General features: G+C 50.0%; 1 protein-coding gene across 1 annotated transcript; it reads right to left on the bottom strand.

Annotated features, from left to right (window-relative positions):
* Positions 1-637: 637 nt before the first annotated feature.
* On the bottom strand, positions 638-23,343 carry Cda (cytidine deaminase). Its single transcript, XM_057785348.1, has 4 exons — positions 23,190-23,343; positions 14,507-14,618; positions 5,407-5,464; positions 638-1,032 (listed from the first exon to the last, which is right to left on the bottom strand). The coding sequence occupies exons 1-4, from the start codon at positions 23,341-23,343 to the stop codon at positions 916-918; spliced, it is 441 nt and encodes a 146-aa protein (XP_057641331.1). The 3' UTR covers positions 638-915.
* Positions 23,344-24,577: the final 1,234 nt, after the last annotated feature.

The raw sequence follows: 24,577 nt of genomic DNA, 5'->3' as shown, positions 1-24,577 counted from the left end.
TCCTGAGAGCTATCTTTTTCACCGCACCCACGCTTCCCCTTACACTGTGTCGTCTCTCACAGCTGTGGCCGTGGGTGGCATCAGGACTCGGATCTCTAGCAATGGTGTGTCAGGCAGCTAACCGCCCTGCGCCAAACACTTGGGAGAATCAGCTTATGAAGAGGAGAGGTTTATTTGGCCTTACAGTTCTAGGGGGGTCTGGCCTGTGGACCCCTTGACTTTCAGCTTCTGGCTGGGGAGGTGCACATCACTGTGAGTGTGGTAAAGAGCAGCTCACCTAACTAGCTAGCTAGGAAGTGAGGAGGAGGAAGAAGTCTGGATGCCTCCGCATCCTTCAGGGACACGCCCCCAGCGACCCAGCTTCCATCCCATGTGCACACGGTAGCAAGTGGGCTCCTGAGATGAGGCCCTGCCTAGGAGCCTCCCATCTAAGAACGCAGGGACAAGGAGCCTCTGACCTCAGACGTCACTTAGAGAGAAGCACCCACATCCTCTGTCCCATGAGACGAACGACCCACTACGAGCTGTACACGGAGACTAAAAACTCATTCTTCTCAGCCAGAATGTTCTGTGGTGTTTATAATCAGAAGAGTCACAGGGAACAGGACAGAGCCTTGAAAGGCTGGCAGGAAGGCAGACCAGGCCTGGAATGCCAGGGCCAGCAGGAGGGAGAGGAGGGAGCAGAGTGCTCGGAGTCCCCAGAAGGATGCAGGCTTTGGCCCAGGCAGAGGGACAACTTCCATCACTCTAGGGGAGACTGTAGTGTGGGAATCAAGGTCTCCCTTGCCTGGCCATTTGGGACCCATGTGGCAGGTGTCTCCAGGTCCAGCCAGGGACAGCATCATTATGAAATCTTCCAGGGCCCGTCCTTTAGGAAGGGAACTCAGGCTCATATAGGCAGGCACTCTCTCGCCTTCAGTGACTCTTCTGCAGGTCTTCAGGCCCAAACGAGGCCGGCAGCAGCTCCCGCACTGTCCTGACTACATATGTGCCATCTGGCTTGGTCATGTACACGGCCCAATCGGTGCCAAACTGGAAAAAAGAGCAAAATTGTGTGAGAGAGGTCAGGGGAGTGAGGGCGATGGGAGCATGGCTTTGACTATGACCCTAGTATTTTCTGTCTAATGGTCCTCTGGGCCTTGGTTTTTCTCTCCTGTCAAATGCGAGTGACAATAATTGTACTGATTCATAGAGCCTGAGGAGGGATCAATGTCTTTTTTTTTCCATTTTCATGTATGTGTGGTATACATGTGTGTGTGTACATGTGTGGGGGCACACATGGGAGCACATGCATGTAGAAGCCGAAGGGTTGGGTATCGAATCATCCTCCATGGCTCTGCCACCTTATTCACTGAGGCAGGGTCTCTCCATCAAACCCAGAGTTCACCCCTAGGGCTAGTCCTGCCAGCCAATTTGGTCTGGGGATTTTTTTGTTTGGTTTTTCAAGACAGGGTTTCTCTGTGGCTTTTGGTGCCTGTCCCAGAACTAGCTCTTGTAGACCAGGCTGGTCTCGAACTCACAGAGATCCGCCTGCCTCTGCCTCCCGAGTGCTGGGATTAAAGGCGTGCGCCACCACCGCGGCTGCTCTGGGGATTCTGTCTCTGCCTTCAAAGACTGGGATTGCCACCATCTGCCTAGACTGCCTCGCAGTCACGTGGGTTCCTGGGGATGCAAACTCTGGTCTTCAAGGCTACACACAAGTGAGCCATCTTCCTAGCCGCCGTTGAAACACCGTGCCTTGGGCTGGAGAAATGGCGCCGCGGTTAAAAGCACACAGTACTCTTGCAGAGGAGCCAAGTCTCATTTCCAAGTGCTCTACTCGGAGGCTCACCATTTCCTACAACTCCAGCTCCGGAAGATCTGATATTTCTGGCCTCCGTGGGCAACTGTGTTTGAATTCACATACCCCCACATAGACCTATAGACATAACTGAAACTAAAATTAAAAAAAAAAAGTCCATGCCCAAGGCTTCCTTCTACAGGACAGCTGTAGAACCCTTACAGGTTCATCTCTGTGCCTCATTTTCGGAGGAGTTCGTGTCTGTCTGACGAGACTCAACATACTATGTTTGCGTTATAGCTTTATCTGCCCGTGGAGGTGCTGGCTCTTGTGGTGTTCATTTTATTGAGGAAAATGAGGCTTAGTGGTATCAAGTCGGCCGTGGTGGTTTGGAAGAGACGTTGTATTTGGATACTTGGTCCCCAGTTGGTAGGCCTGTTTGGCAGGTTTCGGAAGTGTGGCCTTGCTGGAGGAAGTGTCACTGGAAGCGGGCTTTGAGGTTCAAAAGCCATGGTTTCCAGAGCACTCACTGTTTCCTGCTTCCTGTTCCAGATGTTGGTGGTCAGCTTTCTGCTCCAGCTACCGCATCTGCCATCTGCTGGCCCTTCTATTACGGACCCTAACCCCCTGGAACCATAAGCCCCAATAACAGTTTCTTCTTAAATCGCTTTGATCACGGCGATTTATCACAGCAATAGGAAAGTTGCTAATACATCAGCAAAGACAAACACATCTCCAGAACGTTCTCCCACGCCCTAGCTTGCTGCAGGTCCTCTGGGGGCTCACTGCCTTCATCTATGAGGTGTTTTAGTGATAGGAAAGGGAACTGGGTAGGTGGAGAGTTAGGTCAGTGATAGAGATGAAGTCAACAGACCCAGCTTCTTCCTGGCAGGCACAGTGAGATTCACAGATCCTGGCATTTAGTAGGTACCCAGTTCACAGAGGCTGTGGCACCATGACTGATGTGTGGGCTGCCAGTGGAGGCTGGGGCTGGTCCATGGCCTCCTGGTCTTCCACACATCTGTCTGAATTACTGAACTGTTAATAGACACTATCAATCTTTCGGGGTTTTCAGAATTAAGGTTTCAAGGGAGGACATTTTCTTGCTCAGCAGGCTGTGCCTGAGGGTACGGACACAAGCTTGATGTGGGCAAGTTTAGATGCCAGGTCCCTGCTTCCCAGGCCTCATGACTCACTGTTCACATTTGGTTTCAGGTTTTCCTCTCCCCTCCAGATCTCTCTCTCTCTCTCCCCCCGTCTCCCCTCATCTAATAATCTGTTTGGAGGAAATGGCCATAAGAGCACACGAATCAGGTTGGGACCTTGAAGGCTAGAGATTTGGTCCTTGCTGGTGGATCCCTTAGACATGGTCACTGCACTGGATGGCTGTGGTGAGGTGAAGGTCACTCTGGGAATTAAATGCCTCTGGGGTGGCTTCTCCATCTGGGCTCGGGAGAGATGAGCTCTGTGAACTGCAGGGCCCGGAAGCACAAGACAGACAAGCCAAACTGCCCTTCTCCCAGTACGGGTTCCAAAGCAAAACACAGCAGGTAGCATGTGCCTGCCCTGTGGCAAAACCCCACACTTTCCTGCACGTGGCTCAGGGGTGCATGCAGGAGGCATAGGTGGTGAGAGGGGCAGGGAGCCTGGAGTCAGCCTTGGCTGCCATTGCTCCTCAGGGACTGCTGGCTCTCCTTTGATGCTACTGGAGATAAAATGACGGCAGCTGTTTTTGTCCTGGGCTTCTGACGGAGCTGATAGGTTCTGAGTATTCTCATAGCAAGCCACACCTTAGGGTCCACGCTTGGGACTCTCTGGGCTGTGGCCTTCATTCGGGGCGATCAGAAAAGATATGGGCTTCTCTGAGAATACTTAAGTCTTCCTGACATCCCCCAATGTGTACAATAGCGTCAGGCTCCTACTGGGCCTGAATGAGAACCCTGGTGAGGGGTGGGCAGGAGTTCGGTGTAGAGTATTTGTTGGCCGCATACCAAACCCTGGGTTCCATCCACCCCCAGGACAGCAAAACCAACCAGTCAGCCAGCCCACCATCCAAACCACCCTTTCGTATTCCCAGTTAACAAAACCAAAGCCTCGTATTGGTACGTTTTATAAAACTTGCCAGAGCCAGCAAGATGACTCAGTGGGCGAGGGTCCTCACTGCCAAGCATGACTGTCTGAGCTGGATCCCTGAGGCCAACATGGTAGAAGGAGAGAATGGACTCCTAAAAGTTGTACTTTGACCTCCATCCTCGTACTGTGGTACCCACTTGCACTTACACACACACCCCTATGAAAAATAATAAATAATAAAATAATAAAACTTGCTTCATATCCTCTCTTGACCTCCCCTTTATTCTCTTCCTCTCTCTTCTTTTTCAATTTTGTTCTTTGTTTGCTTGTTTGTTTTGAGACAGGATCTTGCTGGAGAGCCACGGCTGACCTGGAAATTGCTAAGCAGCCCAGGCTGGCCACAAAACTGCAGCAAACTTCCTGCCGACTCCTGAGTTCTAGGATTGCAGGCGTACAACACCATGCCTCACTTTTCTTGATTTCCCGAAAACGGTAGTAAAACACACATTATGCAAAACTTGCCATTTGTGTCATTTTTAAGCGCATAACTCATTTCTCTTTATTCTGGAATAAATGTGCCTTCTGTTCCCTGGCTGGTACAGCCTTCTGACCCGGCCTCAACCAATGCCTGTGATCCTAGATCCCATTGCTCTCCCTCCCCCTCCCCCAATGCCCTTTGCCCTTCTGCTGTCCATCACATAACAAACATCTAGGTCAATGTGAAACCTGCTGCCTTCTGTCCAGAATTCTCCTTCTCTAGAACTCTCTGTCTCATTGCTTTTCATGATTTATATTTCAACTAGAATGTCACCTTCAAAGAGAGGTCCCTCCTCGCCACTAGAGCAGAAAGTGGCAAAGCTTTTGCTGACAACGGACAAATAGGAAATTTTTTTGGGGGGGTTTCCCAGACTGTGTGGTCTTCCTGTAACTGCTCAGCCCTGCTACCATGGAGCCAGAGTGGTCACCGCCAATGCAGCAGCGATTGGCCATAGCTGTGCCCCTACCAGAAAAATCTACAATCAAGAGGCATGCTGGGATTGGCCTGCAGGCTGGAGTTTATTGTTCTCTGTCCCCTGCTGTCCTTTTATCCCCCAACTTCTTTTCCTGTATTTTCTCACAGCTGCTTGAAGCTCAGTGAGGGCAAGCCTGGCCCAGCTCATCCCATGCTGGCTCAGGGGCTGGCACCAACAACCAGAGAGCTGTCAGTATGTATGTATAGTGTGTATATATATGTCCAGAGAGCTGTCAGTATGTATGTATAGTGTGTATATATATGTCCAGAGAGCTGTCAGTATGTATAGTAATGTATAGTGTGTATATGTCCAGAGAGCTGTCGGTATGTATAGTAATGTATAGTGTGTATATGTCCAGAGAGCTGTTGGTATGCATATGTTGGAAGAGGAACTCATTTCCAGTGACTCACGTGGACCCAGGAAGGTCACAGGAGTCAGCCAGCCAGGTAGACGGCGCTGTAACAGTCCACACTGGAGTCTGGTGTGGCCCCTGAGAGACCTCAGGCGTGTTTTCTGGGGAGGAGCCGTCCACACCCTTACCTCTCTCATGACTTGTCGGCAGGCTCCACACGGAGAGATGAACTCTTCCTGTAAGTCACTGGGGAAACAAAGACTCAACTCAGGGATGTCTGTCACAAGGCTTGTGGCCGATGCCTGGGATTCACATACTGAGTCCCTTTCCTGCAAAGCGGGTCACACTCCAGCAGACAACTCCTGATTCCCAGAATCACTGTGTCCTGGAGGCTGGGAAGGCGACTTGGCAGCTGGCCACACTTCTGAAAGCAAAGTCACTGTGGCAATGCTGTCCTCATCAGTGTATTCGTACATGCTGATGGGACACCTAGCTGTCTTGTTACCCACACTCCAGGAGACAGGGGTGACAGAGAGCTTGTCTCTATTCTTTTTTTTTTTTTTAAATATTTATTTATTATGTATACAATATTCTGTGTGTATGCCTGCTGGCCAGAAGAGGGCACCAGACCTCATTACAGATGGTTGTGAGCCACCATGTGGTTGCTGGGAATTGAACTCAGGACCTTTGGAAGAGCAGGCAATGCTCTTAACCTCTGAGCCATCTCTCCAGCCCTGTCTCTATTCTTTATAAGAAGGCTCGTCCCAGTGGGTGATACAAAACTAGGTGACTTATTATTGTTATTATTATTACTATTAAGTAAAATGCATTAAGAATGCACAGTAATAAGCCTGCCACTGGAGCGAGACAGTGTCTCACACAGGAGGTGGCATTAGCCTATCCTCGCAGGAAGAACAGAGTCATGCATTTCCACTTAGTGAAACTCTACTGTACCAGGCATTTAACTGTGTCGTTTGGTTTAATTTTCAGAACAAGCAGTATATCAGGGGAGTTGTTTTATTAGTGAGGTCATAGGTTTGGTGAGATGAATATCAGAAAGGCTATTCTAAAGTCCAGGAGGTGCTCTGTGTCTTAGAGAAATAAATATGAGAAAGAAGTGGGGGGCTGGGGAGATGGCTCAGTGGTTAAGAGTATGTGTTGCTTTTTCAGGGGACCTGAGTTCCACTCCCAGCACCCACAGGGGGGCTCACAACCATCTTTAACTCTGTCTCTAAAGAAGCTGAAACCTTCCTTGGCACATACACATACACGCACACACACGTGCACACACATACATACAACGCACATATGTAAAAATGTCTGTAAAAAGAAAGAAGGGAATGGAAGAAAAAGGAAGAAAGGTTACACACAAAGGCCCTGGGTGCAGAAGAACACCATGTATGTGTAGCAAAGAAGAAAATGGGCTCCCGGCATCTGAGAGAGGCAGGAACACAGACTTCCGGTCAGGACAGAGGACAAAGGACGGTACCTAGCGAACACAGATCTCACTGCAGGATCGTGGTGCCTGGTGCCACCATCCCTGTCCTCTGAGCCCACAGCTCTGTGACTGCTTCACAAGAACATGGGGTTTGGATTCTGACTCTTGGCCAACTCCCTGCTTTGCTCACTGTGCAGCTCTGAGTCATCCTAAGTCGCCGGGGATTGTTCCTTTGTCTGAACACGTGGGTAACAATGTCATCTACTTGGCAGGGGTTCAACAAAATGAGATAACATGTCTGAAGGATGTGTAAACTTTATTGTTTTTAAGACAGGGTCTACTTGCCACGTAGCTGAGGATGACCTTGACCTTGTGATCCTCCTGCCTCCATCTCCTGAGTTCATGTATTACAGGCATGCACCACCATGCCCAGTTCTTATGAAGTGCTGGGGATGCGCCCCAGGGTGCATGCTACGTAGGCACTCTTCCAACTCAGCTAAATCCCCAACCCAGGGTTTTATAAGCCTCGGAATCGGAATGCTATATTGTTATGGCCTGGGCTAATTTCTGCACACCTGCTCCCTTCCACATGCAATCTCTGCCATCATTTTAATACTTTATCACCTCCCGCTTTATTAGCTACCCCGTGCTTTATGCTGCTTATGATTGATCTCACTGTGTGTTAACAGTAGCTGCCGTGCTGTGGACCTGTGTGCCTAGCACGCTCACCTCCCTGCAGAGGGCTCTACAGGTGCTGGCTCATTTCAGATGGCAAATATTTATTGAGCACTTCCTGTGTGCCTGGCACTGCGTGCTGCCACTAGAGATACAACAATGACAAAGACATACTGTGACCAGGACTTTCTAGACTGATGACAGGAAGATGCCAACTAACCAGCCAGCAATTGACCAAGTAGAGGCAAAAAAAAAGGGGGGGAGGGAGAAAAAAAAAACAGGGGACAAGGGACAGAGCAGTCAGAGGCTTTTTTTAGATTTTGTAATAACTGGCTTCGATCTGAGGGTCGAGTCGAAGAATGTTTCTGTTTTACATTTTAATTAATGAATTAGCTAATTGATTTTTTGAGACATGGCATCACTCATAGCTCTGGCTGTCCTGGAACTCTCTCTGTAGACCAGGCTGGCCTGGAACTCACAGAGATCCACCTGCCTCTGCCTTCTGAATGCTGGGATTAAAGGAGTTCTTTATTGTGCCTGTTAAATCAGAGAACGGTTCTGCTCCATGAAGAGGTGGGGTTCTCCCCGAGGCTTCCCACTTCAGGAGAATAGCCACGGGAACATGTAGGAATGGGGGCCCCTGTCAGGACGCTCTGTGAATCCAGCTAACTCATGTGGTTTCTGGGTGGCAGGTGTTACAAGGTTAGACTGTCTCAGGTTTTGTTGCCTTTTTCCTGTGTTGCTTCAGGGCCTGTTGTAAACCAGGCAGTCATGAAAAAGGAGCAACAGAGACCCTCGGGGCCCTCATCACTGCCCTCAGGGCCCTTACCACCTGGACAGAAAGACAAAGCAGCAAAGAAAAGCTGTTGTGGAGACAGACTGGGCAAGACCAGAAAAGTCGCCCAGGGAGCTCAGCCTCCCTTCCACGGTTGGTCAGACCCTATGTGATATGGCTCTGTCATTTCCTCTCTTGCACAAGGTGGCCTGAGTCAGGAGTCTCCAGGAGATCACTCCTACACCCTACCAGGAAGCTGGATTCAGCTGTGGTTGCAACCACGAAAGAAAAGTTCTGAGCTGTGCATGCCGGGGACTCTGAGAAGAATGTGGCTCACTTTACTGTGAACTACGGTGCCAAACGTTAAGCTCGGGCTCTAGAGAGGAGACAGCCAACCAGCTCGTTTAGTCCCCCAATGATGGAGGAGGGTCATCTATCTGTTGCTTTCATTGGTTAATTAATAAAGAAACTGCTTGGCCTCTGATAGGTCAGAACATAGGTAGGCGGGGAAGACAGAACAGAATTCTGGGAGAAAGAAAGCTGAGTGAAGCAGTTGTCATAGTTCTCTCCGAGATGGACGCAGGTTAAGATCCTTCCTGGTAAGCTACCACCTTGTGGTACTACACTCATTAATAGAAATGGGTTAATCAAGATGTGAGAATTAAGGCCGGGCGGTGGTGGCGCACGCCTTTAATCCCAGCACTCGGGAGGCAGAGGCAGGCGGATCTCTGTGAGTTCGAGACCAGCCTGGTCTACAAGAGCTAGTTCCAGGACAGGCTCCAAAACCACAGAGAAACCTTGTCTCGAAAAACCAAAAAAAAAAAAAAAAAAAAAGGTGTGAGAATTAGCCAGTAAGAGGCTAGAGCTAATGGGCCAAGCAGTGTTTAAAAGAATACAGTTTCCGTGTAATTATTTTGGGTAAAGCTAGCCGTGCGGGAGCCAGGTGGCGGGACACAGCCTGCCACTCCTTCGACACCCTGAAATATGTGAGGTGCATTAGAGGCCACGAAAGAGACAACTTCCTCAGGATCACAGAGCCAGTCAGGGACAGGACCAGGATTTGAACTCAGAACCCATGCCCTCTGCCTTTGCTTTTCTTGTGGCTCACAGAAGTCCTAAGGATAACTCCACAACTGGGGTTCTCATGGATAACATACCATGTGCTAGGGAGCTCACAGAAGTCATTTCATGCAGCCTGCCAACAGCCCAGCAGAGTACTGTTCCTCTCGTGAATTGTACAGCTTAAAAAAACCAGGCCAACAACAAACAGGACCGCTCATGTTACAGGCGGTGGTGGCACAGGCCTTTAATCCCAGCACTCGAGAGGCAGAGGCAGGAGAATCTCTGTGAGTTCGAGGTCAGCCTGGTCTATAAGGCAAGTTCCAGGACAGCCAAGGCTACACAGAGAAATCCTGTCTTGAAAAACAGTCAGGCTGAGGGCTGGGATTGTAGTCGGGGTTGACTATAACGCACAGAGGCCACAGAAGTTGATCCACAGTACCACACAAAGCAGGAATACACACCTATAACCCCAACACCCAAGAGGTGAAGGCAGGAAGCTTAGACTTTCAGGGTCACAGCCTCAGTTACAAAGTGAGTTCGAGGCCAGCCTGGCTTACATGAGACTTAGTCTAAAAAATAAAATAAAACAGCCAGGTTCAGAGTCTTACAAAGACCTTAGGTGGAAGTGGGAAAGAATGGAAATCCAGCCGCAGGGACCCTGGAGGCGGGGCTTTTAAGTGTCACTCAACATTCCTGCCAAGAGTGAGCACTAACCCTCAGACGCGCAGGCTGCATTTGGACATCTCCCCAAGGCTTTCCTCATTCTCCACCCCTGCTGTCTTAGTTAGGTTCTATTGCTGCGAAGAGACACCATGGCCACAGCAACTCTTATAAAGGAAAACATTTACTTGAGGTGGCTTGCTTACAATTTAGGGGTTTGGTCCATTATCATTATGGGGGGAGTATGGCGGCATGCAGGCAGACATGGCGCTGGAGAAGGAGTTGAAAGCGAGTCCTACATCTTGCAGGCAACAGGGAGTGAACTATCTCACTGGGCGTGGCTTGGGAATTTATGAGCCCTCAAAACCCGCCCCCACGGTGACACACTTCCTCCAACAAGACCACACCTACTCCAACAAGGCCACACCTCCTAGTAGTGCCACTCCCTTTGGCGGCCGTTTTTCTTTCAAACTAGCACACCTGGGTTCTTTTTCCTGGCAATCAAGGGTTTCCTGTGGTTTGTGCAGACCTTGGTCACATGATGAGGTCACGCTCAGCTTGGTAAGACAGAAGCTCCTGTCACCTGGCTCTGCCAATGCCCTCAGCATCTCTGTCCTTTATGATCCCAGGGAAAGACAAGGACTTCTCAGCCCCGTTCTGTGCCAATATGAGCTGGCTGGCATTTCCTGCTCTTCCTCTAAATCCATGCTTTCTGTTTAATACGTCAGTATTATGATAATGACTGCATTGCTGGCTGGGGAATTGGTCATGGGTTAAGGATCCAGAGAAGGCCAGCTGGGTGCTGGAAACTGTGAGTGTTGTATATGGACATCTGCTGATCACAGTGAGCCCCTGTTGGTCATATTTAAAAGCAGGTGAGAGGCTGGGCGGTGGTGGCGCACGCCTTTAATCCCAGCCCTTGGGAGGCAGAGGCAGGCGGATCTCTGTGAGTTCGAGACCAGCCTGGTCTACAAGAGCTAGTTCCAGGACAGGCTCCAAAACCACAGAGAAACCCTGTCTCGAAAAACCAAAAAAAAAATAAAAACCAAAAATAAATAAATAAATAAAAGCAGGTGAGGAGCAAGAGGAAAAAAACCTTTCATTGGGCAAACGCTAACAGAACCTGTAGGCTACCGCATCATTCTGCTGGTTTTGGCCTCTCTTCCCCCAGGACATCATTACTTTCTTGGACCAGCTTTGAAATTGAGTTATTTCTCCCCATTTCTTCATAAAGTGCAATGCACATCCCGATCTGTTCTCAGCTGCACAAAAAGTTCCCAGCACAGCCTTGTTTATTCTCTGGAAGCTGCAGGGAAGCTTGGACAACCCTCGGCTCCAGAGAAAGCTGGGAATCGCCACCTTGATTCTCAAGGGCGTACCTGGCCCCAGTCACTCCAGCATGGTATTCGGGTACTCCGAACCCCGTCCGGGCCAGACTGGAGCAATGCACAGGCTCTTGGGAAAGCCAGGTCCTTCCTGTTGCACAAACCATGTCAGCCTTGCTCTCACAGCCCCTGTTTCTCTCCCAGGCTACAACTCCCTTCATAGGAAGAAATGATTCTTCCAGAGTCAGTGTCCCACGCTGCTAAAGACCGAAGCTTGATCAGTGGCTCTGCTCACTGGGTTCACCGTTTCCTGTGTCAATTTCCTCAACCACTAACTTGCCAAGGTTCCTTCTCTCCTAGTCAATATAAAAGGGGCACCCAAATGCAGCTCACTGCAAAAGCCTTAAATTACTGGGGTCTAAACCAGTAAAAGAACCCATTCTCACAGGCTTTATTCTTAGCCAAGCAGTCTCGGTCCAGCTCCAATAAGATCCCACCACACTCCCCTGGGAGGAGGTCCATGGGAGTCAGAGCAACCACATCTGGGCCACAAGAGAGCATTGACTGCAGGTTTTTTTTTTTTTTTTTCCGAGACAGGGTTTCTCTGTGGCTTTGGAGCCTGTCCTGGAACTAGCTCTGTAGACCAGGCTGGTCTTGAACTCACGGAGATCCACCTGCCTCTGCCTCCCGAGTGCTGGGATTAAAGGCGTGCGCCACCATCGCCCGGCCAGGTTTTTTTTTTTTTTTGTGTGTGTGTGTGTGTGTGTGTGTGTGTGTTTGTTTATTATGTATACGGTGTCCTGCCTGTATACCATAAGAGGGCACCAGATCTCATTACAGATGGTTGTGAGCCACCATGTGGTTGCTGGGAACTGAACTCAGGACCTCTGGAAGAGCAGTCAGTGCTCTTAACCGCTGAGCCACCCATCTCTCAAGCCCTTGATTGAAATTCTTATCCAGTTGGAGTCTAGCTGGAGTAGCATTAGTCTGAAACACATAGCCACTGCTTACATGGCTGTCACCAGGTCACCACCCTGCTTGGTTTTAGACCCTGGTTTTGGCACCTTCGCCTGGGTGCTGAAGTTAGCAGAGTTGAACAGCATCTGGCCTCCTGGCACAGTAACCACAGTGGACTCTGAGACCTGGGTTTTGTCTCAGCTTTACCGCTAACTCCCTGGAAATTCCCTTAACTTCTCAGACCTCGGGGTTTTGTCTGTTTATTTTTTGTCTATAAAAGTGGGGTGGTGGCAAGGGAGTCTATACCAAGTGACTTTCGGGTCCTCCGGCTGTTTCTGTGTGACATCTTTCTATTGTCCCTCTGGGGGACCCCACTGTACTTGCTGTTGTCGGGACAGAAACACACCTTCTGTGTCAGAGTCTCCCTGGGTCTATCTGCTCTGTGGGCTAACCTTGAGGGTGGAGTCTGAGGCGGACCAGAAAGACAGGGAATTAAAGGGGACGTGAAAAGGGAAAGAAGCTGCTCACTCAGGAGTCTGGTTGAAGCTTCGCAGGAGCTGAGAATCAAGAATGTGGCAGGCTTGGTGCATATCTCTAGTTCTGAGGAAGGCAGAGGCAGGAGGATCTCTGTGAGTTCAAGGACAGCCTGGTCTATAGTGAGTTTCAGAGCTGTGAACCCAGCCAGGGCTGTACAGTAAGATCCCATCTCAAGACAAACAAACAAACAAAACAACAATGGAAAAAAAAAGAAAGGAGAGAGAAAAAGTTAGAGGAAGGGAGGAGCCCCTAGAAACCAGATGAACGACGAGATCCCAGTTTCCAAATCCCTCAGGTAACCCCTGGGACAACACAGTGCGCGTTTCCTTTGAGACACGATAACCAGCTCTTGGGTAAGTCTCGTTCTCTCCTGGGTGCCTCTCTTTCTACTAACCTTTGTGCTTAAAGTCTTCATTTCAAACACCTTTTAAAGGACCGGAGAGATGGCTCCGTGGTTAAGAGCAATGGTTGTTATTGTAGAGGACCTAAGTTTGATTCCTGGCACCCACATGGTGCGCCACAACCACCTGTAACTCCAGTCCCGGGATATCTGATGCCCTCTTTTGAGCTCAGGCACTAGGCATGCAGGTGATGCACACACATATACGACCTTCATGCAAAACACCTATACACATAAAATAAATCTAAGAGACACTTCAAATGGCTTTTAATAAAACTCCAATTCCACTTCATAGTGATTTGTCTTAAAATGCTTTTCTTCAGCCAAGAATTTGGTTCTACCTAGATGAAGGCTACTGAAAGTTTAAGGGAAGACCTTAGGCTACTACTGGTGGAGTTCTGGGCTGTCTCCTGTCACACTACCGCCAATTGAGTCTATTTGATTTAATATTATCTTTCCTTGTGTTTGTGTGTGTGTGTGGTATGTATGTGTTTCTGTATGCAGGCATGCAGGAATGTGGGCATGCATGTGTGGAGGATAGAAGTCAATACCAGATGTTTTCCTCAGTTATTATCCACCACACATATATAGGTACATATGTGTATATACATGTATATATATATATGTGTGTGTGTATTTTGTTTTATTTTATGTGTATGGGTATTTTGCCTGCATGAATGTGTACCATGTGCATGTGTGACACCTGGAGAGACCAAAAGAGGGTGCTGAACTCTGGATAACTGGAGTTATAGATGATTGTAAGCTATCACGTCAGGGCTGGGAACCAAACCTCAGGCTCTCTGGAAGAGCAGCCAGTGCTCTTAACCACTGAGCCAGCTCTTCAGTCCCCGCCTTGGTTTTGGAAAGGTGCTCTCTCACTGAACCTGGAGCTCACTCTTGACTAGACTGGCTGGCTAACCAGCTGCAGAGATCTTCTGCCTGTCTCCACCTGCCCAGTGCTGGGGTCACAGGCGCAATCCACCACGACTGTCTTTCTACCTAGTTTGTTCAGGATCGAACTCAAGTCTTCCAGCACACGCAGCAAGTGTGCCACTCGCTGAGCCATCTTGTCACCCCACACCCACGCCCCTTTGACTTTTTTGAGACAAGGTCTCAAGGAGCCAAGGCTGACCTCAAACTCACTATTTAGCCAAGGCTGACCTTGAACTTTGAACCTCCTGATCTTCTGGGTGTTGAGATTACAGGGGTGTGCAACTATATCTAGTTTTATTTGATGCTGGGGTCTCTGCACTCTAACAACTGAGTCATGCCCCCAGCCTCAGACTCTGTTTCTTATTTACCTCCTTATCCCTAGCACCCAGCCACAGGGCCTACCCATGTCTGCCAAGAAGAACATGTACAATAGACATGGGTCTGGTGAATGAATGAATGGGTTGTGTATGGGGGACATCAGCTGGAAGAATGAAAAGTTCTGCTGTGACTGGCCTATCCCACTCACCTGGCGATAGCAATAGCCCTGAAATCCTTGTACCCTTCTGAGATGGCCTTCTGGATGGCAGTCCGCTCGGCACACACACCCAGTGGGTAGCAGGCGTTTTCAATGTTGCAGCCTGAAGGGAGAGAAAAGACCAGTGGTAATCACGGACAACAGAACTGTCTCCCGATGCGGATGTTGTAAGAGCTTCCTAGTGCCTCTTTTATATCAACTTGGCACAAGATAGAGTCATTTGGGAAAAGGGAACCTCTTGAGAAAATGCCCACACCCGCAAGCAAAGCCCGTGGGGGCATCTTCTTGATTGATGATTGATGTGGGTGGTACAAACTATGAGGAAGAACCACCCCGCCAGTACCCCACTTGCGGCTTCTCCATTTCCTGTTCCGGCTTTTTTCAGTGAGTGATGGATTATGACGGGAAACTGTGGGCCGAGGGGCCTCCCTTCCTCCCCAGGTCGCTTTTGCTTCTGGTCTTTATCACGGCAATAGAAACCCTAAGAAGGACGCTTTCCCAGTTCAGGCCAGGGAGGGGCCCACCATTCAACAAAGCTGGAAAGGAGGGGGGTGATGTGTCCAGAAGCAGTGAGGGACACTGGGGCCCACGGTACGGCGGATTTCTGAGAATGCTCAGGTCTTCGCTTCCCTAACGCTAAGACTGGCTCCCCAGCAGGAGACATCGCGACTGGGCAGTGAGCAGCCTCAGCATCCCTAAGGTCAAGCTCAAGACAAAGAGAGATGCTGAGGCTTGACCAAGTCAACAGAGAGCTAAGTTGCCTAGTGTGAAGACGCGGATTGCCTTCCAGTGTGCAGAGGGAGCAAAGAGAAGCCTCAGGTCTGGATCTAAGAGATGAAAGTGGCAGCGAGGGCCATCATGGGTCTGAACGCTTTCGTTTTTTATGTTTTACTCATTTTTATGTGTATGTTTTGCTGGTATATATGAACCCCTCATGTGTGCCTGATGCCTACAGGGGCCAGAAGAGGGCGCTGGATTCACTGGAACTGGAGTTACAGATGGCTATGAGCCATCATATGGGTGCTGAAGACTGAACCAGGGTCCTTTATGAGAGCAGCCAGTATTCTTAACTTATGAGCCATCACACTAGCTCCCCAATGCTCTCAGAAAATGTGTCACAGTGACGACATGACCAAGAAAGAGGTTCCCAAATAGCTAAGCTAGAGACCCCAGCAGACGACAGACAAGGAATGTGCCGGGACAAGAAAGATCACAGTTCCTGTCTGAGGGTTCATTAGCTGCCATGGCTGGTGACTGTGGGAGATTCCATTGTCATTCACCATTTGTAACTCCACATTGCATTGTGGGAAAGGATGGGAGGTGGGGACAGAAAACTGTTCAATTCGTTAGCCACTGATCCAGTAGAGCTACATCCAGACCCAAGAAGAATCAAGCGGGGCAGCTGTGTGACTCTGAACTCAGAGGCCTCCCTTAGCCAGGTGGTAGGTGGGTGTTTTGTATATGGGAAAAAGATCTTTGCAAGGAGGCCTGGGGACAGAGGCTGCTCATTGCTTCCTACTTGAGTTCAGCTGGGCACAGAGCTACCCAGCTGGAAACCACCTTTTCCAGCCCACCTTGGAGCTTCCTGAAGTCCTGCAGTTTTGCCAGCTTGAATGTGTGCCTGAGACATGCACGTGTCTGGTTGCGTTCTGTGGAAGCCAAAGGAGGATACTGGATGCTGGCTGTATCCTTCCCTGCTTTATTTGACTGAGACAGAACTGAGAGCTAGGCTGACAGCCAGCTCCAAGCAGCCTCTTGTCTCTGATGGAGGAAGGTCATTCGTTAAATAATAAAGAAACTGCTTGGCCCTCATAGGTTAGAACATAGGTAGGTGGAGTAAACAGAACAGAATGCTGGGAGGAAGAGGAAGTGAGCTCAGACTCGATAGCTCCCCTCTCCCGGGCAGATGCGATGAAGCTCCGACCCAGGATGGACGTAGGCTAGAATCTTCCCGGTAAGCACACCTTGGGGTGCTACCCACATTATTAGAAATGGGCTAAATTAATACGTGAGAATTAGCCAAGAAGAGGCTAGGTATAATGGGCCAAGCAGTGTTTAAAAGAATACAATTTGTGTGTCGTTATTTTGGGGCATAAACTATCCAGGCAGCCAGGAGCCGGGCGGGAATGCTGCCCACAGCCCCTACTACATGTCTCCCTACGGTATCCCAACAGCAGTGGGATTACAGGCAAAGGTAACCACACCCAGCTTTTTACATGAATGGGTGTTTGGTATTTGAACTCAGGTCCTTGATGTTTGCACAGCTAAGCCATCTCTCCAGCCCAGGAATGCAGTTTAACGAAAGCAGTACAAGTAATGAGTGACTTACAGTGACCTTTCTAGAAACTCACTGCTGGTCCTCCACTTCCTCTTTCCCTTCCTAGGGCTTGACACTGGGTTTTCTTTTGTATTGCTGAAACAGATCTCGGGATGTAGTCCTAGCTGGCTTGGACCTTGTTCTGTAGATCAAGCTGGCCTCAAACTCATAGAGATCTACCAGCCTATGCCTCCTGGAATTAAGGGCATGTACCACCTTGTCCAGCAAAGGCTAAACCTTGGATGAGACACTGTGCCAGTCTGATCCTGTGCAGGAGGGCACACTCTAGTGTGTATGGTAGGACACCTGGACAAGATTCTTATTTCCAGAACAGAGCCAGGCAGTCCACACGTCTACACTGCAGCCCGTTCCTGGTCTGCCAGAGAAGAGAGCGCTAGGCACCATCTTCCTGCAGTTACTGGGTTTGTAGTTGTCATACCAACTTTGTTCTTGCCTGTCTCACTCCCTGTGTCCATGTCTGGGTGCTCATTATGATTCTGTGGTATTTTGTTCCCAGGTAGTCATCGAATGTGGAAGCTGTAAACAGAGTTCATTGAACGTACAGCTGTTGCCAGAGTCGGGTGTCTCCTCTCGGATTTTCCTGTTTCTTCATGATCTGTGTTAGCATGCTGGGAGAGAATACTTTTATTATGTAGCTCATCACTCCCGGGACCTCAAAAATCCACTGCCGCTAGATGTTCGGTGGGATGCCACAGCTATGAGTGCCGGGAGGACAGCCAGTGTGTCTCATGGCCAGGCTGGGGCTGGCTCAGAGCTGCCGGGTAGCGACAGGTTCCTCCATCAGGGAAGAAGGGCAAGCGTACACTGTGGCGCTAGAGGTGGATGGCAGTGAGCACTGACTGTTTTGACATCTCAGCATCTCTTCCTCCTTTTTATTCTGTTAGCGTATATGTGTGTGTGCACATGTCTGTATATACGTATGCGTGTATATGCATATGTGTGCACACATGTTCAGAAGCTGATGTTGGGAGTCTTCCCCAATCACTTCCCACCTTATTTATGATTATGTGTATACACGTGTGTGTGGGGGGGGCGTCTGTGCACATGTGGGTGCTGGTGCCTGTGGAGTTCAGAACAGGGTATGTGCTCCCCTAGAGCTGGAGTTACACCCGGTTGTGAACCGCTCGACACAGGAGCTGGGTACCATGCTCTGGTCCTCTGCAAGAGAGGGATGTGCTCTTAACTGCTGAGCTTTCTCTCCAGTCCTTGCCTTTATTTATTTATTGATCTCTGTTATTTCTTTTAAGACGGGAATCTCTCACTAGACCTGGAGCTCATCAATTCATCTTGTCTGGGTGGCCAACAAGCCCCAGGGATCCCACTGTCCTGTCTTTGCTTGTGCCCTTATCGGGGACAACAGGTACACAGCTTTGTACATGAATTCTGGAGAGGTAAACTCGGGTCTACGGCAAACACTTTATGGACTGAATCATCTCTCTGGCTCTTCTTCCTCCATTTTATAAAGGGTCACCTCAACTCCAGCAGGCAATTCAAGCAGAAGCTGCCATCTTTTCTCATATAGCCTTCCTATTGACTGGCCTGCAGATGAGCATCTGACCCAAACTGACCAATCAGGGTTCTTCTCTGTGTAACCATCTGTTCTGCCCTGAAACAGCCCTGAGGCTGGTCGTTTGTTCAGGAAGGGACCATTAGAGGTCCTTTGCACAAATGAGAGCTGAGGAAATGCCTGTGTGTAGACAGGTGTCCCTGAGGCCCGGATGTTCTCCAGTTCCTTCCCTGGTGAGGTTGTGTGAGCTTGTGCACTGCTCAGTGTACAACAGACAATGTGGATCTCTATCGCTGCTGCCAGGCTTTGGCATCTGTACTGCTCAGGACAAGGCAACCCAAGAACAGTCCTAAAGCTAGCCCCCAAGGTCTCTTCCCTTATATGGCCACTTCCTCCTCCTGCAGCTGATGACCGAGGTACAGCTATCAAAGTACTGAAGTACAGTTATCAAAAGCCCCCCAATTAACATGCCCAATTAAAATTAAACACCTCATCCTCACACAGGGTTTCTCATTTTATCCGTATAAACAGCCAGTTGCCTATGGGCCACATCTGTCCTCGCTGTGTCCAGAGGCAGAACTTTGTCTCTCTGGGACAAACATCCTGCTCCCTTCCTTACCCACGTCCCCTTCTCCTCTGCCCCCTATCTTCTGTACCCCTGTACCCTAGCCCATTCTAACATAGACCTCCCCTCTTTCTCTCTCTTTTTTTAAAAATATTTATTTATTATGTATATAATAGTCTGTCTGTGTGTATGTCTGCAGTCCAGAAGAGGGCACCAGACCTCATTACAGATGGTTGTGAGCCACCATGTGGTTGCTGGGAATTGAACTCAGGACCTTTGGAAGAGCAGGCACTGCTCTTAACCGCTGAGCCATCTCTCCAGCCCCCTCCCCTTTCTCTTTTTAAAACGACACCGGCAAGGTCATTTGCTGCTGTTTTTCTGCCAGAGATAGAAAGCAGCCGCTTTAGCTTTTCTTCCCTACTTAATAAAGGATCTCTGTGAAAACAGGTATTTGGGTGTGGTTTGTGTCTAATCCGGGGTCTTGGGGGGAGCCTCTGCTGTGTGGGGGTCCCCTTCAGGCACTGAACCTCACATGACGGCACCCATGCTGAGATGTTCCGTGCCACCAAATCGAAATGAAGCTCTTGCTTGACCTTCCCAAAAAGAGAGGCAGATGCAGAAGTTCATGTACATCTGTAATTCCAGAAAGTGACGATGGAGGCAAGAGGATCAGCAAGGCCAGCCTTAGCTACACATCGAGTTGGAGGCTAGCCTGGGCTTCATTAAACCCTCTCTCCAAAAAAGAAAAAAAAATCAGACTTGGAGTAACTTCATCTTTTTTGTTTTATTTTTCTGTTGTCTATTGTCTTGGTCTTTACCCACTATGGTTTAGATGCTTCCCCAAAACCTGAGTACTCCCCAGGTGGCACCCCTGGGAGGTTCTGGGTCCCCATAAGAGGTGGAGCCTTGTGAGAGCTTCCTAGGTCAGTGGAGGAGGAGCCTCACACGGGGTCAGAGCTGTTTCTCTGGCTGCTACTAGACTGTGGTGGAGCCTCTGTGCTGTGTGCAGCCCTGGTCAGAGGCCCAGAGCACAGGGCTGCTGGACCTTGGACAGGGACCTGCAGAACTAGGAGCCAAAGCAAACCTTCACCAAATCACAGTTCTCATCGAAAAATAGCCGAATAGTGAAATTTTACGACTAGTAACTCCTTCTTTTCCCCAGCTAACCTGAGGATTAAATGTGAACTCACACAACAAACTAACCTTCACTCAGCTGCCTGGGGTATTTCGTTACAGTGATGCGCGGCTGGGCGACAACCCACCTCACCAGGGAAGTAACTGAGAAGGTCTAGCCAGGCCTCGCCTTTGTCTCTGCCTCAGGCTTCAGAGCTCTAGGTAGTGGACAAGTCTTAAAGGCCATGGGTGCCATAGTGGAACTCACTGAGTACCAGCCAGGCTACTGGCAATCAAAGCCCAGAGCCATGTACCTCCCGTGTGAGCATCTGAAACTCTACAGTCTCTGAGTTCTAGGTTGGAGGAACCACAAACCTTAGTTTTCCAGACTTGGAGCCCTAAGCCCTCGCTAAGGACAGACTGTCCTGCATCAGTCTGTCCACACCATAAGCTTTGAGCACTAGAGGGCCAGTACTATCAAACTAAAAGAGTATGCTAGTCTCCTTGTGGTTTCCTTCCCTGTAGACAAAAGGACCCTCGCTCAGTTCAGTGGTAATGTTTCTGCATGTCCTTCTGCATGTCCACCAGGCAGCAAGAATCCGCCCAAAGAGCTTGAGCTTGGGATGAGATCTAAAGTGGGGTGCAGTGGCCGTGGGAATGAAGAGCAGAGGCTGCCCGCGTCCTTGTCCCCTAATGGATAGAGAAGACCCATCTGCCAGGTAACAGAAAATAAACATCCATCATAAGAAAGACATGGGGGGGCTGGAGAGATGGCTCAGTGGTTAAGAGCATTGCCTGCTCTTCCAAAGGTCCTGAGTTCAATTCCCAGCAACCACATGGTGGCTCTCAACCATCTGTAAAGAGGTCTGGCACCCTCTTCTGGCCTTCAGGCATACATACAGACAGAATATTGTATACATAATAAATAAATATTTAAAAAAAAAAAAAAAGAAAGAAAGACATGGGGTAACCAGGCGGTGGTGGTGCACGCCTTTAATTCCAGCACTTGTGAGGCAGAGGAGGCAGATCTCTGTGAGTTCAAGGCCAGCCTGGTCCACAGAGTGAGTTCCAGGACAGCCAGGGCTACACAGAGAAACCCTGTCTTGAAAAAAACAGAGCAGCATGGCACTGAGCTCCTGAGTCAGCCTGCCCTGAAATTGGCGCTACCCGGCAGGCTTGTCACTGACCAATGCACAGGACACTGACTAACGCACAGGACACTCCCCTGGCTCCCTCCTGCACCAAGAGCCCTCCCATGGGGTTCACAGAGCTCTCCTCATTGTATGGTAGCTGCTAACTTTGCTCTCGGTCCCTGCCTACCTCATCCCCAGCGCAACCCAGCTCTGCCTTTTTTTAAATCTTATTATTCCCCTGCTCCACCTGGCTGAAAAATCCATGGCCAAAATCTTTGCTTTCATTCCATCCTGTATCTCTCAGAAAACGCCAGCGCTGCCTCCCCCCACCCTGCCTCTCTCTCTCCCTCCCTCTGTGTATGTCCAGGTATATGTGTATAGAGGCCAGACTGGGTCAACTTCCAGTATCATTCCTCAGACCCCATCCACCTTGTTCTTTGAGACAGTCTCCCACTAGCCTGGTACTTGCCAATTAGGCTAGGCTATCTGGCTAGAGAGCCCCCAAACCCCATCCATTTCCATCTGCCCAGCCCTGACACTACAAGTGAGTGCCACCAAGCCTGGCCTTTTATGTGGGTTCTGGAGATCAGCACTTTACTGACCGGCAGATCACCCCAGGTCTCTTTCCTCCTCTTCCTGTTCCCACAGTCCTGGGGCCATATACTTATGTACTCCATTAACCTCATCAGGAAATGAACTCACAATAACTTCAGGAAGTCCCTGAAACTGACCAGATTAACTAAACCCCTTCCTGCCAGAGTAAACAGTAAAAACTGAGATGCTCTCTCAGATGAAGGAAGTTGAGTTGGAAAGAAGAGTGAGACCAGACCAGCTGCCTGGAAGATGTTTAGAACCAATAAGCCACATGAAAAGGACACTCCAAACTGTGGAGCGGCCTGCAGGCTGTGCGGTGTGCTCCAAGTTCCCAGCTTTGTGAGCTGTCAGGCAGGCTGGGGTGGGCCTTGGCAATGCAGCTCTTGAGTCATTTCTGCTCCTGTAGTGACCCCTCACCCGTACTTCTCTAAGTAGCCCCAGTAAAACTCATTGGTTCACCAAGTTGGACTTTGGAGGCGACTGTGCTGGTCTGTCGCCAGCTCCCTATCTGGGGTGAATAGATGGGTTGCGTCTTCCCAGGAAAAGTGTCGCACAACACCCGGGTGATTCAGGAAACCACAGAACCTCAGTCAACGAGACACACAACAAAGGGGCACTGTAGCCACCTCCCGTGGCAACGTATCCCAACTAGAGTGTTCTCAAGTTTACCAAGACTCTTCCCTCCCTTCCTCTCGCCCTCTCTCCCTTCCTTCCTCTCCCCACCGCCCCCCATTCAGACTCTTGTGCCTACGGGCAAGCACCCCACCGCCAGCTGCAGCCCACTCTGGCCTAGGTGAGTGTCTACAAAACCAGAAGCTAAAGAACACTAGCTCTTCCACGTTAAACTCAGTGCAGACAGCTGGACACCCAGACCATGCCTGGATACTCTCCTCCAAGTCGCTGTCTGCCAGATCCCTCACCAGCTAGTCTCAGCACCCCAGTATGCAGGAAGAAGGTGAGGCTTTGGGGGGGGGGCGGCTCCAGCCCTCAGTACCATCACCAGGGCCTCCTGTGACTCAGGACCTGTCTCTGCCTCAGCTTCTTTATCTGAAAATGGGTCTAACCTAGGTCAGGAGGCCAGAGGAAGAATTTACAGATGAGCAGGTGAATGTCAGGCATACAGGACATTCTGGAAGCCTTAATCTGCTCTAGGACCTTCTGGAAGTCTTAATCCGCTCCTGCCCTGTGGGTCGTGGGTGGTCCTGATTTTGGCCACTCCCTCCAGCCTTACCTGCGAACTCCCTTCACCACCCCAGACTTCTAAGAACAGAGAACCACTGTGTAGAACAACAGTTGAGTTGCCCCTCAGCCTGGGCAGGAGACCGGAGAGGCCCAGAGAGGAAGGAACAGCGTTGCTCTCCTCTCCACGTGGACCTGGGCCCCATCCAGGTTGCCAGGGAGGGGACCACGGCGTCAGTCCTTACCGGAGAAGATCCTCCCGTCCCCGGTGAGCAGGGCAGCCCCAACAGGGAAGCGGCTGTAAGGGCAGTAGGCTGACTTCTTGGCCTCACGAGAGGACAGCACCAGTCGCTGGACGTGCTCGGGCTCCACGGCACAGGAGGGATGTTCCTGGGCCATGTCGGTCCGGAGTGGGTGAGCCGGCTGTAGTGGAGAGAGGAAACCGATGCTGGCTGTCTGCCTGCACTGGCCAGGAGAGGTGACTCCTCCCCCGGGGTGTGTCCCTGCGCGAGACCAGAGACCTGGAGGCTCCCAAGCTGGGTGCTGGCCAGGACTTGGTAGCAGAGGCTTCTAGGACTGGAACCCCGAGGATATGGCGTTTGTGACTGAGCTGGGGAGTCCCAGGGTGGACCGATGTGTGGTGCCCATGAGTGAGGCAATCTCCTTAAGGACTTCTCTCACTGCCAACACAGATCACGAGTGGGTCACTGGGCTGGTGCCACTTCAGTGGATGGCTGTAGACACACCGTCCAAGGGAGGAGGATTCTGGGTGGCTCTGTGACCTGAGGTCAAAGCTCAAAGGGTCCAGAGCCCTTGGAATAGCTAATGACTTTATTTTTTTAATTTATTTTTTTATTTTTATTTTTTAACTGAGCGAAGGGCAGCCAAGGCAGTGTTCCAAGTCAGAAGGTCCGCAAAGCCTGAGAAACTAAGTCTCTATTTTCAGTGGTTTGCCTTTATTTCCTCCTTGTCCTAACCTAGCATTTAAAAGCATGTCAGCTAGAGGGAAGTAGGTCTCCTTCCTTCCTTCCTTCCTTCCTTCCTTCCTTCCTTCCTTCCTTCCTTCCTCCCTTCCTCCCTTCCTCCCTTCCTCCCTTCCTCCCTTCCTTCCTCTTCATGTAAATTAGGTTGGTGGTACCGGTAATGGATTTATACCCCAGTTGTTCCTTTTTCCTCATATAAATGTTAGCTGGCCGGGCGATGGTGGCGCACGCCTTTAATCCCAGCACTTGGGAGGCAGAGGCAGGCGGATCTCTGTGAGTTCGAGACCAGCCTGGTCTACAGAGCTAGTTCCAGGACAGGCTCCAAAGCCACAGAGAAACCCTGTCTCGAAAAAACCAAAAAAAAAAAAAAAAAAAAAAAAAAAAAATGTTAGCTGGTTCCTTGATGAATGTTGGCAGTTTCCTGTCTACAGTAGGGATAGCAAAAAGCACGGGAACTTTGGATTAAAGTGGGCTCCGGCTTGGACCCCAGGTCTCTGTTTGTTAGCTGTCTCCATGACCTGGGGAGAGCCGCACTGCCTCTCTGAGCCTTGGTTTCGTTTATTTACAAAATGGGTGCACAGTCGACATCTCGGGTCGATGGTTGTACACCTGAGATGATAACGCTGTACAGGGAGCCCGATGGGAGGATC

Source organism: Chionomys nivalis, chromosome 11 (genome assembly GCF_950005125.1).
Source record: "Chionomys nivalis chromosome 11, mChiNiv1.1, whole genome shotgun sequence".
NCBI lineage: Eukaryota > Metazoa > Chordata > Mammalia > Rodentia > Cricetidae > Chionomys > Chionomys nivalis.
The sequence above is the reverse complement of the archived record's forward strand: the minus strand, read 5'-3'. Positions and strand labels throughout refer to the sequence as shown.